The sequence below is a fragment of the Abrus precatorius genome, unplaced genomic scaffold, assembly GCF_003935025.1.
Source record: "Abrus precatorius isolate BTA unplaced genomic scaffold, Abrus_2018 Scaffold4, whole genome shotgun sequence".
NCBI lineage: Eukaryota > Viridiplantae > Streptophyta > Magnoliopsida > Fabales > Fabaceae > Abrus > Abrus precatorius.
Genome location: NW_020874384.1, coordinates 21,240,573 through 21,252,378, shown reverse-complemented (window position 1 = coordinate 21,252,378; position 11,806 = coordinate 21,240,573). Strand labels below are relative to the sequence as shown.

The window sequence follows — 11,806 nt, the reverse complement described above, 5'->3', positions numbered from 1 at the left end:
TCTTTAGTCATAAGTCCAATTTGAATATTTGTTCGTTTTTCTTAATGTAATTGTTTATGGTGACAGTAATGATTCAACCTAAAACGCTTGTTCTTGTGTTTTTGTGTTTGTCATTTTCGATTTTGGTGTCTTTATGAGTTGGTAGTTGGGCCAATACGAGTGCTTCGTTATGGAAAAGGTAGTTAAGAAATAGATAAATAAAAATAAAATTCAAAATCTAAACAAAAGAGGATTAGAAAATACGAAAATATAAAAAATAAAATTAGAAATATATAGATATAGACATTTTTGATAATTAAGTTAATTTTGTTTTCTCATTTTGTAAGTTTTCATGAAACAAATTATTCCGGGGGCCAACGACGTCATCGATTGAGCAAAGAATATAATGTTCAGTAACATTTGGACCATAAGGTTTATTAAACAATTTAATGCTAACCTTAATTCTGTTCAATAATAAATTTGATTTTACTTAAAAAAAGAAAAAAAATCCTCTTTAATTAATTTTCTTCAAGTAAATTATTATAATGATTAATAATAACAATTAAGTAATGAATGTTACCTTTATTGTCATTTTGGATTCTAATATTTTATTGAATAGTTTAATGGCTAACTCAAATTATGGACTCACTTTATTACTTATTAGATACATGTTATCTAAAAAGAAAAAATATCTAGAGTTTGTGGAATAAATACTATGTGGGTTTAGCTTTAGGTTTTAAATCTCTACCAGGCCAATTTTAATTTTCACTATAGTTTTTTAATGATATTAGTAAGTTTTCTTATCGCTAATTTTCTTTTCATTAAAAAATGCTCCCCCGTGACCATGTGTCTTGGATCGGGGGCAGTTTCTTTTTCTGATAAAATGTTGAAGTATCTTTGTCTTGTAGTTGTAGATGGGATTAATTTATTTTCAAAAGCATCAACTATTTTTTTTTCCAAAGAAATCCCTAACAAATGAAGGAATATTAATTAAGAAAAAATAATATTTCTAATTAAATTTTTTTAGATTTACAAATTATTTCAATATATGATGTAGGTTTAAATCTTAAAATATTTCGGAGGCCAACTATATATTTTTAATATAAATTTTACTTGATATAGTTTTTACAAGAAAATTGGTATACATTATATGAGGGACGCGTGGCGTGCGTCAAGGAGTACATCTTGTTTTTCCTAACTGTCGTTGTTTCTTGATCTAGAGTTTTTTCTTTTTTTATTCCTGGATTCTTCACGAGCCTATCTAATAAAAAAAAATTTAAATGAAGGTATCCAATAAATTTAAGTCTATTTTAATAAATTTAAAATTATAAAAAAATTAATATGCTAAATCATTCAAAATAATAAAAATTATTTAAGAAATGTTTCTACATGGATTTAATTTATTTAAGAAATATAAACAAAATGCTTATCATAACATGTAAACTTTTACAACAAATTTAATTTTTTTAAAATAAATATTAATTTATTAACCACCAAGTCATTGTCACCCTTCTAAACAGTAAATTGAAATGTGGCGAGCAATCACTCTTTCGCTTTTCTTATTTTTGTTTATATTACTATTGTTATTATTATCATCATCGTTTCATTCTAAATTACTAAAATAGAGATTTTTCTTCTTTACCTGACTAATTAAATGCACCTACATTTAATTAAAATACTAAAAATAAGGAGTACGTGGAAGGTTGTAGAGAGAGAGGAGGTGGCGGAGAATGGGAGAGGCAGCGCGCGGTGGTTGCTGTCCGCCGATGGATCTGTTTCGGTCGGAGCCGATGCAGCTTCTTCAACTGATCATTCCCGTGGAATCAGCTCACCTCACCGTTTCATACCTCGGCGACCTTGGTCTCCTTCAATTCAAAGATGTTAGTTACACTGCTACTGCTACTCCTTTTCATTCTCACTCTTCACGATCATCACTTCAATTTCCATCACTATTTTTGTTTACTCTTATATGCCTACACTAATTATTAGTTAGTTAGTTGAAGCTCTTTTTTCGAGCTTCTTTAATCTCTGCTCTGCTGTGTGTTAATTGAATGGCGAAGATAGACCCTGAATAATTTGATAGAATTCTGTACTGTGTTAAGGTTGAATGGAAGAATGATTATGGCAATAACAAATTAAGCTGTCAATACAAGTCTCTTTCCAGGTCTAAGTTGTGCTTCTTTGAGAGACTTCTATAAATATAATGTGCTCTGCCCTGTGTTATTTTCAGCTCAATGCAGACAAGAGCCCTTTTCAAAGAGCTTATGCTACTCAGGTGCGTTTCTTTTGTATGCTGCTTGGGCCGTAACTACTCTTTCTTGCTTCTGGAATGTGGATGCGATGCTCTGCTTGTACTGAAAATTAGTGAAAAGATGGATGAAAGAAAAGGATTTTGCAATAGCTATAATTGCTTTGAGTGATTATAATTATGTCCTATCAACCAACTGACCCATGGCAACCGCGTGCCTACATTTTTTTTTACCTTTTCTTGTTCTTGGCTTTTAAATTTGGGGCATGACTTTGTTCTTTGAAATGGCTGTACTACACTGTAGTTATGAGACACAGGACGCTCTGTAAGAAAAAGGGTAAAGGGGAAAGGGAAGGAAGGGTGGCAGTGGGGGGGCATGGATGGTGGGATGGATTCTGCAAAACATTTTAGATTTTACCGTTGGAATTTATCATCATTTCTTTCATTTCACTTACATTTAGAATTTACCTCTTGGCTGCATATTTTGATTGTATGCTTGACTGGTGCTTATAAAGATAAAAAGATGTGGAGAGATGGCACGTAAATTGCGCATTTTCAAGGAACAAATGTTGAAGGATGGCGTTTCACCAACAATTTCCACAACACAGCAAGACGTAAACATTGATGACCTTGAGGTACCTTGATATGTTTGTTGATAATATTTTTTTTTCTGTGTTTAGTAAATTTTATTATACAAGTAACCTATGGTATGTCTTTTAATAGGTAAAACTTACTGAACTTGAGTCAGAGTTAACCGAGATCAATGCAAACAATGAAAAGTTGCAACGCTCTTACAATGAACTAGTGGAGTATAAGCTTGTTCTGCAGAAGGTGCAGTCCGTTTTCTGCTAAACCACAAACTATGTCTTTCAATCATCTATCTGCTTCTTTAATGATCTAGGGTAGTGTCCATTTGTCCAGGCATGTAATGGTTGTTAGTTATGCACTTTCAAAATATATAGTTAAATAAAATAGCTGAAGAAACAGAGTGAAATGATGTCCTTTCCTGAATTATAATAGAAAAATGAAAATAGTATTTATGGGTATGTCTAATCAATGTTAAACTACAATTATGAAAGCTTTCCTTTGCCCAGTAAAGTGAGTCACTTGTAAACCTTTTTGGGTCAAAATATTATGGTTATTCTTGTGTTGTAAGTCTTGTTGTTCAGCAGCCTTATTTGATTGGGCTAGGAATCTTATACTTATTGTACTACACTAATGACCTAATTAATTAGTACTAAAATAAGTCTTCATGGTTTGTGTCTAATACGTCATATTATAAGAATATCGATCAGATATGTTTTGTAGAATACGAGCCATAGGGGCCATAGGGCAACAGTAAGGTTGCTGCCTTCAGTGCCTTGTGACCTAGAGGTTTACAAGGTTAAATCCTAGAAACAGCCTTGCCACTTGCAGGGATAAGGTTGTGTGTATCTACCCTCCCTAGATGCTACTTGGTGGGAGCCTAAGGCACTAGATTGCTCTTGTATCAATCAAATCTCTTTTGTCTTTTCTATCCTCCACCTAATCCTGAAATTTCACCATTATTTTCTTCCCTTTGTAATCCTATTCCAAACTCAATTTATTAGCATATGTTTGTTTTGGGTTTCTTGACTTATGGAATTTGAAAATCTTGTTCAATTGATTCTGTAATGACAATGTTGGCATCAGTCATTGTTGCATGGTCAATAAGGATGGGCTTGATAGTAGTGAAAGAGAAGCATAATTTGATTTGAAGAATGGTTATAATTTCATGTGGTTCTACCCAAAAGATAATTACATATATTGACTGAGATGCTGTCAAATCTTCCTAAATCCACAAACATTCTCAATCCTGCTTTGATTGCTGAAGTTATGTATTTTTTTCTACTGAGCAGTGAGCATTTTTGTTCTTTGTATGCCAAAGTCCAGTTATAAATGACTAATAGCTTCTCATTGATTGTTAAGTCTATAGGATTGGCAATTTAGTAGTGTAATATTAATATAATATTATATGACATGCTAACAAATAAATAGTTGTTCATCATATTCAGGCTGGCGAATTTTTCCACTCAGCTCAAAGTCATGCCATAGAGCATCAAAGAGAATATGAATCACAACAACAAAGTGGTGAATCTATTGAAACGCCTTTATTACAGGACCAGGTAAATCTCATGCCTACTCATATCTAACTTTTTTCTCATGCAATATTGACAGAAACCTTTATTCTAATGAAACAACTCCTGGTTTTCTTCCCCTTCTTTGTAAAGGAATTGTCCACTGATTCATCAAAGCAAGTTAGGTTGGGGTTTTTAGCAGGTCTTGTTCCCAGGGAGAAGTCCATGGCATTTGAGAGAATTTTATTTCGTGCTACTAGAGGCAATGTGTTTTTGCGGCAGGTTATTGTTGAGGAGCCTGTCACAGACCCTGTTTCTGGTGAACAGGTATTTCCCCCATCTACACAATCTGCTGAATAATTAGTTGCCTTGTTGCAAGCTAGTTTAATGATCATATGTTGTCAGTTGTCACATTTATTATAGCTTATACTGTGCTGGGGTATGTTAGTCTGGATCAAATCAAATGTTTATTTTCCATCCAAGTTTTGTGGTCCTATTAGATAGCTATTATGGATCATTTATGTACCAAATGGAGGAATTATTCTCTCGATATAACTTCTTAGGATACACATGGATATATGTTTCTTTTTAACAATTTATCCGTTCCCAGACCTATCACTTCTTAGTTGTTTATTTTTTTAATAAAATACAACCTAATTTGACCGTTCCTTAATGGCATTGATTAGTTGAATATGGAGATCAGATTATCATCATGTAAATAAAGTTTCTAATCTACTGCTTTTATCGGAAGGCTACCTACATCCGTGGTTGTATTATGTCCTTGCTTGTACTTATGAATTTGTGATCCCTATTAGTGAGCATAACATAATAAAAGAGGTCATGCATTTTGGGTAAACATTTATTGTCATTTACAAAACGGTTTTTTTTTAGTTACATTTCATGGTGAGTTGGGAATGTCAAACTGCAGGTTGAGAAAAATGTGTTTGTGGTCTTCTATACTGGTGAAAAAGCCAAAGGCAAGATTCTGAAAATATGTGAGGCATTTGGTGCTAATCGATACCCTTTTGCTGAGGAACTTGGAAAACAAGCTCAAATGGTTTCAGAGGTTTGCTTTATGATTCTTACTTCAACCACAGAAAAGATTCAGCACTTCCACCTCCCCTGCCAATTTTTTTTTTTTTAAATATTATTAGTAATGTTTTTGGCTAAGCTCCTGTTGTACTGCATTAAAGCTGTAATCCTGAGTTTTAAATTGTTTTCGTAGAAAATTAGTGATCATAAGTAAACTCTGGACAAACCCATCTTTGCATTTTCATTGTGGGAGTTATGACATGGTATTATTTGACTACAACATCAAAGTTAGGCGAAGTTACAGGTTTTACTGTGGCCCCAGAGTGGGCAAGAGAAGATTGGGTCAATATTTTCATAATCATGAGACATCCAATGAGTGGTTGCAAAATTACCATTATGCTGTAAAAAATTATTTCCTTGGGGATATCTTGCATAACCATGCTTGCTTGCATTTGATATGTACTAAGTATACCATTTTATAATCAAAATTCCAGAAAAGTGAGTGTTTGTACTATTGTATTCTGTTCAATGTTTTACTGTTTCAGATATTTACTTGATTTATTTTTCTGTTCTCAGGCATAAGCTTGTTATTTTGAATGTGCAGACTAGTCAGAACTGTTGATAGTGGACTGCTGGTCTAAATGTTTTTCCTTCACAGTTTAATTGCTCTGATTTTGTCCTCTTTTAAATTTTAATGATACTCTAGCATATGAAAGAAATTATAGAAGGGACTATTGAATATAGCTACTTGAAGATAGGATAATTTTTTTAATTTACACAACATAATGACATTGAGCTGTTTTGTTGTATGGTTTATATTTTTAAGAAGCCTCATCATTTTTCTGTCTGTGCTAGGTATTCAGTAAGTTACTATTTTTTTTACTTTTATATTGAAGTAATTCTAAGTTTCTAACAAATTTACCTGCAGGTTTCAGCAAGACTTGAAGAATTGAAGACTGCAATAGATGCTGGACTGCTGCACCGGGGCAACTTGCTACAGACTATTGGGATTCAATTTGAGCAATGGAATTTTTTGGTATGTCAAATTTTATACTCAACTATGTATTTTGTTTTGTGTTTAGGTGCAATGAACATGGGCATCTATGTCTGATCATCTACTTTTTTTGTGTGCTTTTTATTCACTGTAAATTTTCATTTCATATTCCAGAAATTATTTACGGATAGTCATTTTATCCTGCTGGCACTAAAATGGTCTTTTGACAATATTTCTTTCAATCCATGCAGGTGAGGAAGGAGAAATCCATTTACCATACCCTGAACATGCTTAGCCTTGATGTGACCAAAAAATGTCTTGTGGCTGAGGGTTGGAGTCCTGTTTTTGCAACAAAGATGGTATTTATTGTTCTTGTGTTCCCTTCGTTATTGTTTTTTCCTAGCTTGAGTTAATATTCTCCTTATTATGATTACTGCATGATTGATTCTGAGAAACAATGTTGGTTTTTCAGATCCAGGATGCATTGCAGCTGGCAGCATTTGACTCTAATTCCCAAGTCAGTGCCATTTTCCAAGTCTTGCATACTAGGGAGATGCCACCTACCTATTTTCGTACAAATAAATTTACTTCTCCATTTCAGGAAATTATTGATTCATATGGGTGAGCATCATGTTTGTTTCTTTGCCTGCTTTTCCCTTTTTTATTTGTGGGGATGGGGATCAAAGTGGAGGTATACTTATAGAGAATTTGTGCAGAGTAAATGCAACGTATGTATTGCCTGCATGATCACATAAATGTTTTCACTGTAATATGGGGTACCATTGGAGTTTTCTGAACCATGGACAAACAAATTTGTCCTTGCACTGTATAGCAAATTAGCAATAACAAACTAGGGTGAAATAAATATTAAAATCTTATTAGTAGCAGTGAAGTTTCTATTACAGAGAAATATTATGTTGTTTACAAATCAAATGAATTCCATAAAATATAAGATATAAAATATATACTATCTGAACTATATTGGTACACCTGCAGAGAAATTCATAGATCTATTATTTAGAAATCTGAATTCTATGTTGCCATCTATGCAGTTCACATGCAAAAGTTAAACTCAAGGGACATTTTCTACATTAAAAGTATCCAATTTCTAAATATATTGATCAAAACCTGACATGTGAAGGTAAAAGACTGACAAGAACCTTGGGAGAACAACACCACAAAAGCTAACTATAGTAGTTGGAGAGTCTAAGGCCTTATAAACCTCATATTAGAATCTCATACTTCCAATGTGGGGCTCTCAAATCATACCTTGCAAATGCATCCTAACAAAGATGCAGAGAGAAACCACTGGACCTGAAGGCTTACCTTTATCTTAGTAGTGATTCACTGGATGGGGTGATAATCTTAGTAATGTATGAACTTAGTGTACTAATACTAATACATTTGTATTTTTGTTATGAACAATTGTACTAATACATGAATTTTGTACTATCATTTCAGGGTTGCTAAGTATCAGGAGGCAAATCCCACTTTATATAGCATAATTACCTTTCCATTTCTTTTTGCTGTCATGTTTGGTGATTGGGGACATGGCATATGTTTACTATTGGGAGCACTTTATTTCATAATCAGGGAGAAGAAACTTTCTGGGCAGGTAATCTTGAAGTTTTCTAAGAGAATTATTCTAAGAAAAGGTGAAAAAAAAAAAATTCTTATAATGGGAGAAAATTTTAATTGATTTTCTCCATCTTTTTATGTCTTGAGTAGTTGTTTTGTACTATGTGCTGAGTCTATATGAAGTATCATTATTTATAACTTGGAGATAACTAATGCTTACTTTTTGGTAAGCTTAGAATCTATTTATAGATCAATGAAAACATTTGGCTGTGTGATGCATGTTGTATTTGATTTATTAATTACTCTTTCTTTAGCCACACAGAACTCTTCTGTAGCAAATAATTAAGTTATTAAAACCAACTTTCAACCTAGTGGAATAGGTTATTATTGTTTTATTAAAAACAACTTTCAAGTGGTGTATATTCCTGCTTGATGAATGAGAGAATCTCTGGATTACTTTTGCTCTCAAGACCATGCATCAAGATTCAAGGGTAAACAAGAAAGTGTTTTCTGAATAGGAAGAGAATGTTTGAGAAAGTTGAGAGAAACTTAGATGTTTTAAGAGAGAATTGTAATGTAGATCAGAACGAATTAAATTGTCACTAGTGTTATACGGGGAGAATATATATTCAGATCACTTGTAATGGACTGACAGCTTGGCAACTAGCTCTGCAAGTTATTCAGAGCCTAGAAACTACTTTCTGCTTATTACTCCGAGAAAGAGTGCTGAAATCCTTTAAGGTAGTAGTTATTTTTACTCCAAGTTAAGATGACAATAATTGTATTTTTGTTTTTATCTAGATGATTAAAAATCCTTAAAATTTTGTTGATTGACAGTGAAATCTTTCAGATTCACATTTCTCTGTCGTCAATTTCTGTTTAGTGGTTTGTAATGTGTTGCTTTAGTTACTCTTTCAGAGTAAATTGCATTTGAAGAGGTGTTTTTGTTACACGAGTATTATTTAAATTTCCAGTCTTTTAACGTGAAGTTGTGTAAAATGCAGAAACTTGGAGACATCACAGAGATGACTTTTGGTGGTCGTTATGTTATTATGTTGATGGCAATCTTCTCAATATATACTGGTTTGATCTATAATGAGTTCTTTTCTGTTCCATTTGAACTATTTGGTCCCTCAGCATATGCATGTCGTGACCTTTCTTGCGGGTAGATCAAATTCCTTGATTCATGACATATATTATGCTTTATGTTTTAGAAAAATTAGTTACCGTCTCCCTTTTTCCCTAATCCTCTTTTTGATGCAGGGATGCTACTACAGTTGGTTTGGTAAAAGTGCGTCGCACTTACCCATTTGGAGTTGACCCAGTATGGCATGGCACAAGAAGCGAATTACCATTTCTAAACTCATTGAAAATGAAAATGTCAATTCTTCTTGGGGTTGCCCAAATGAATCTTGGAATTATAATGAGCTATTGCAATGCCAGATTCTTTGGAAGTGGCGTGAATATATGGTAAAGTTTGTGTTATCAGCAGTAATGCATGTCTGAGCAGTGAAAAACCTATAAGGAGTTTTGGATACCTGTTTATTGGATGTTCTTGAAATGTCATGTTTATTTTAGGGAAAAGCCGACATAGTCCTGTTCTTTAGTAGGAAAGAAGTTTAAAATAAAATCCTATAGGTTCTTTAGGAATTCTTAATGTCCACAATAAAATCACTGAATTTTTCTGAATGACTATGAACTTGCTTGCTAATTTAAAATTGTACATAACTTATTTTTTGTTTCAATCTTTCACTTTTCAGGTTCCAATTTATACCCCAGATGATATTTCTCAACAGTCTATTTGGTTACCTATCTGCTCTCATTATTGTAAAGTGGTCTACTGGTTCTCAAGCTGATTTGTACCATATAATGATTTACATGTTCCTGAGTCCTACAGATGATTTGGGTGAAAATCAACTTTTTGTTGGTCAGAAAATTTTGCAGGTTTGTTCACTTCCAAGTCACATTCTCATTATATTTTTTACTTATTTCAATATGACATCACTCACATTCTATGTTGCATTCCTACCAGCAAGTGCTTTTACTTATGGCTCTTGTGTCTGTACCCTGGATGCTGATCCCAAAACCTTTTATTTTGAAGAAGCAACATGAAGATGTATGCTTGCTTTTGAACTTTACTCTAGTTATCTGTTTGTTCCTGCGTGAAACTTTTATCTTTCTTCTGGTTCTGATAATTATGTTACCTCAGAGGCACCAGGGTGAATCATATGCACCACTTCAAAGCGCAGAAGAGACCTTACAAGTGGAGTCAAATCATGATTCCCATGGTCACGAGGAATTTGAATTTAGTGAAGTCTTTGTGCATCAACTCATACACACCATCGAATTTGTACTTGGAGCTGTCTCTAATACAGCATCTTATCTTCGTCTGTGGGCTCTTAGGTATGTCTCTGTAGACTCTGATTTCCCAAGGAAGGAACCTCACATCATGAGGTTTCTTTTCCAATTCGTCTATGGATCTGTTTTATGTATGTGCATATAAATTATGATGATATATCTACTGATTTTTCCCCTTTTTAATCCAGTCTTGCTCATTCAGAGTTATCCAGTGTATTCTACGAGAAGGTTCTGATTATGGCATGGGGGTATGTCATGACTATGAAGCGCTGTTTAAATTTTATTGCTTTCAGCTTATGATGTAGAAAATAGGAATAGAATTGGAGAGTATACAATACGTGATTGAACGGAGAACTATTCAGGACTCAATTTATTGGCTTTTAGAATTAGTACTTCTTTACATGTTTTTTTAACTTTGGGTCTTGTTAACCGATACTCTAAGAATCAACTAGATTTTTTATTGGAAATCACACTAGAGATACAACACGGTGAGAGTGCATCAATAACACTTTATAAGATTTATTTATCTTTTATTCTTTACTAGTGCTTTAAGGGTATTCATTAACATTTGTCTTTAACTTTTTAGAACTACTAACTTTCTATTTTTGAAAGGTGTCCTGAATTGTCTCTAATCGAGCTTATAGTTTTTGTTCATTCTGTACAACCACTCTTCCTGTTCCCTCAAATCCAATATGATAGTTTGACCTGTTGTAATTGCTCTCCGTTTTGTCAGATACAACAACGTGATTATCCTGATAGTGGGGTTTATTGTCTTTGTTTTCGCTACCGTTGGAGTGTTACTTGTCATGGAAACTCTAAGTGCCTTCTTGCATGCTTTACGACTTCACTGGGTGGAGTATCAAAACAAGTTCTATGAGGGTGATGGTTACAAGTTCTACCCTTTCTCCTTCTCATCGCTACATGACGAGGATGACTGATGCTTTAAAATCTTTGGGGTTTCAATGCTTTAAACCTGTGTTATAATTCTTTCATTTTGGTGTGGCAAATCCGTGGTTGCACTATGCGGCATTATCTACGGTGATTTCCTGGGGACTTTGTCATCCAACATTATTCTGTATCTTGTTTATTTATATGCCATTGAGGGAATAAATGTATCCCTATTAGGGGAGTTTCGTATAGGCAATGTGAACAGAGTGTAACAGTTCTGTATAGTTATCATTATTTCTCGAGTGTTTCTCTTTTTAAGCTTTATTTTGTTATCGTAAATTGCAGGACATTAAAGATTATTTTCCTGTATTTAAGAATAAAATGTATATTTGCTGGGCTATCGAAGTGAGCTTTGAGGCTTTAACTTCTATCTCTTGGGGCAATGTGAATGAATCTCTATATCTTTTTTTGGGGTGTCAATAATGAATCTTTATATCTAGTCCTACGGGGTAGACACGAACTGCAAACAATCTCACATATTGGAATGAAAAATGATATGAAATGTACAGTCTTTATTGTTTCAATCGAATCAATAATTAAGAATTTTAGTTTCGATTTAAAAAAAGATTGACC

At 33.4% G+C, this 11,806-nt stretch overlaps 1 protein-coding gene across 2 annotated transcripts; it reads left to right on the top strand.

Moving 5' to 3' along the window:
• The first annotated feature begins 1,576 nt into the window (after positions 1-1,576).
• LOC113865653 (V-type proton ATPase subunit a3-like) lies at positions 1,577-11,651 on the top strand. 2 transcript variants are annotated; one of them, XM_027500353.1, is made up of 18 exons: positions 1,577-1,859; positions 2,210-2,254; positions 2,743-2,862; positions 2,951-3,058; positions 4,261-4,371; positions 4,477-4,650; positions 5,252-5,389; positions 6,284-6,391; positions 6,601-6,708; positions 6,822-6,970; positions 7,811-7,964; positions 8,932-9,092; positions 9,191-9,397; positions 9,688-9,871; positions 9,960-10,043; positions 10,137-10,330; positions 10,474-10,533; positions 11,019-11,651. In XM_027500353.1, the coding sequence occupies exons 1-18, from the start codon at positions 1,710-1,712 to the stop codon at positions 11,221-11,223; spliced, it is 2,460 nt and encodes an 819-aa protein (XP_027356154.1). In that variant the 5' UTR covers positions 1,577-1,709; the 3' UTR covers positions 11,224-11,651. The 2 variants fall into 2 exon arrangements, with proteins under 2 accessions (XP_027356154.1, XP_027356155.1); XM_027500354.1 differs by having other exon boundaries at positions 1,635-1,859; positions 9,688-9,875; positions 9,964-10,043; positions 11,019-11,565.
• Positions 11,652-11,806: the final 155 nt, after the last annotated feature.

Coding starts and splice junctions, on each gene's coding strand:
- LOC113865653 (XM_027500353.1), top strand. CDS start 1,710: ATGGGAGAGGCAGCGCGCGGTGGTTGCTGTCCGCCGATGGATCTGTTT. Junction 1,860..2,209: donor GTCTCCTTCAATTCAAAGAT/GTTAGTTACACT, acceptor TGTTATTTTCAG/CTCAATGCAGACAAGAGCCC. Junction 6,971..7,810: donor GAAATTATTGATTCATATGG/GTGAGCATCATG, acceptor CTATCATTTCAG/GGTTGCTAAGTATCAGGAGG.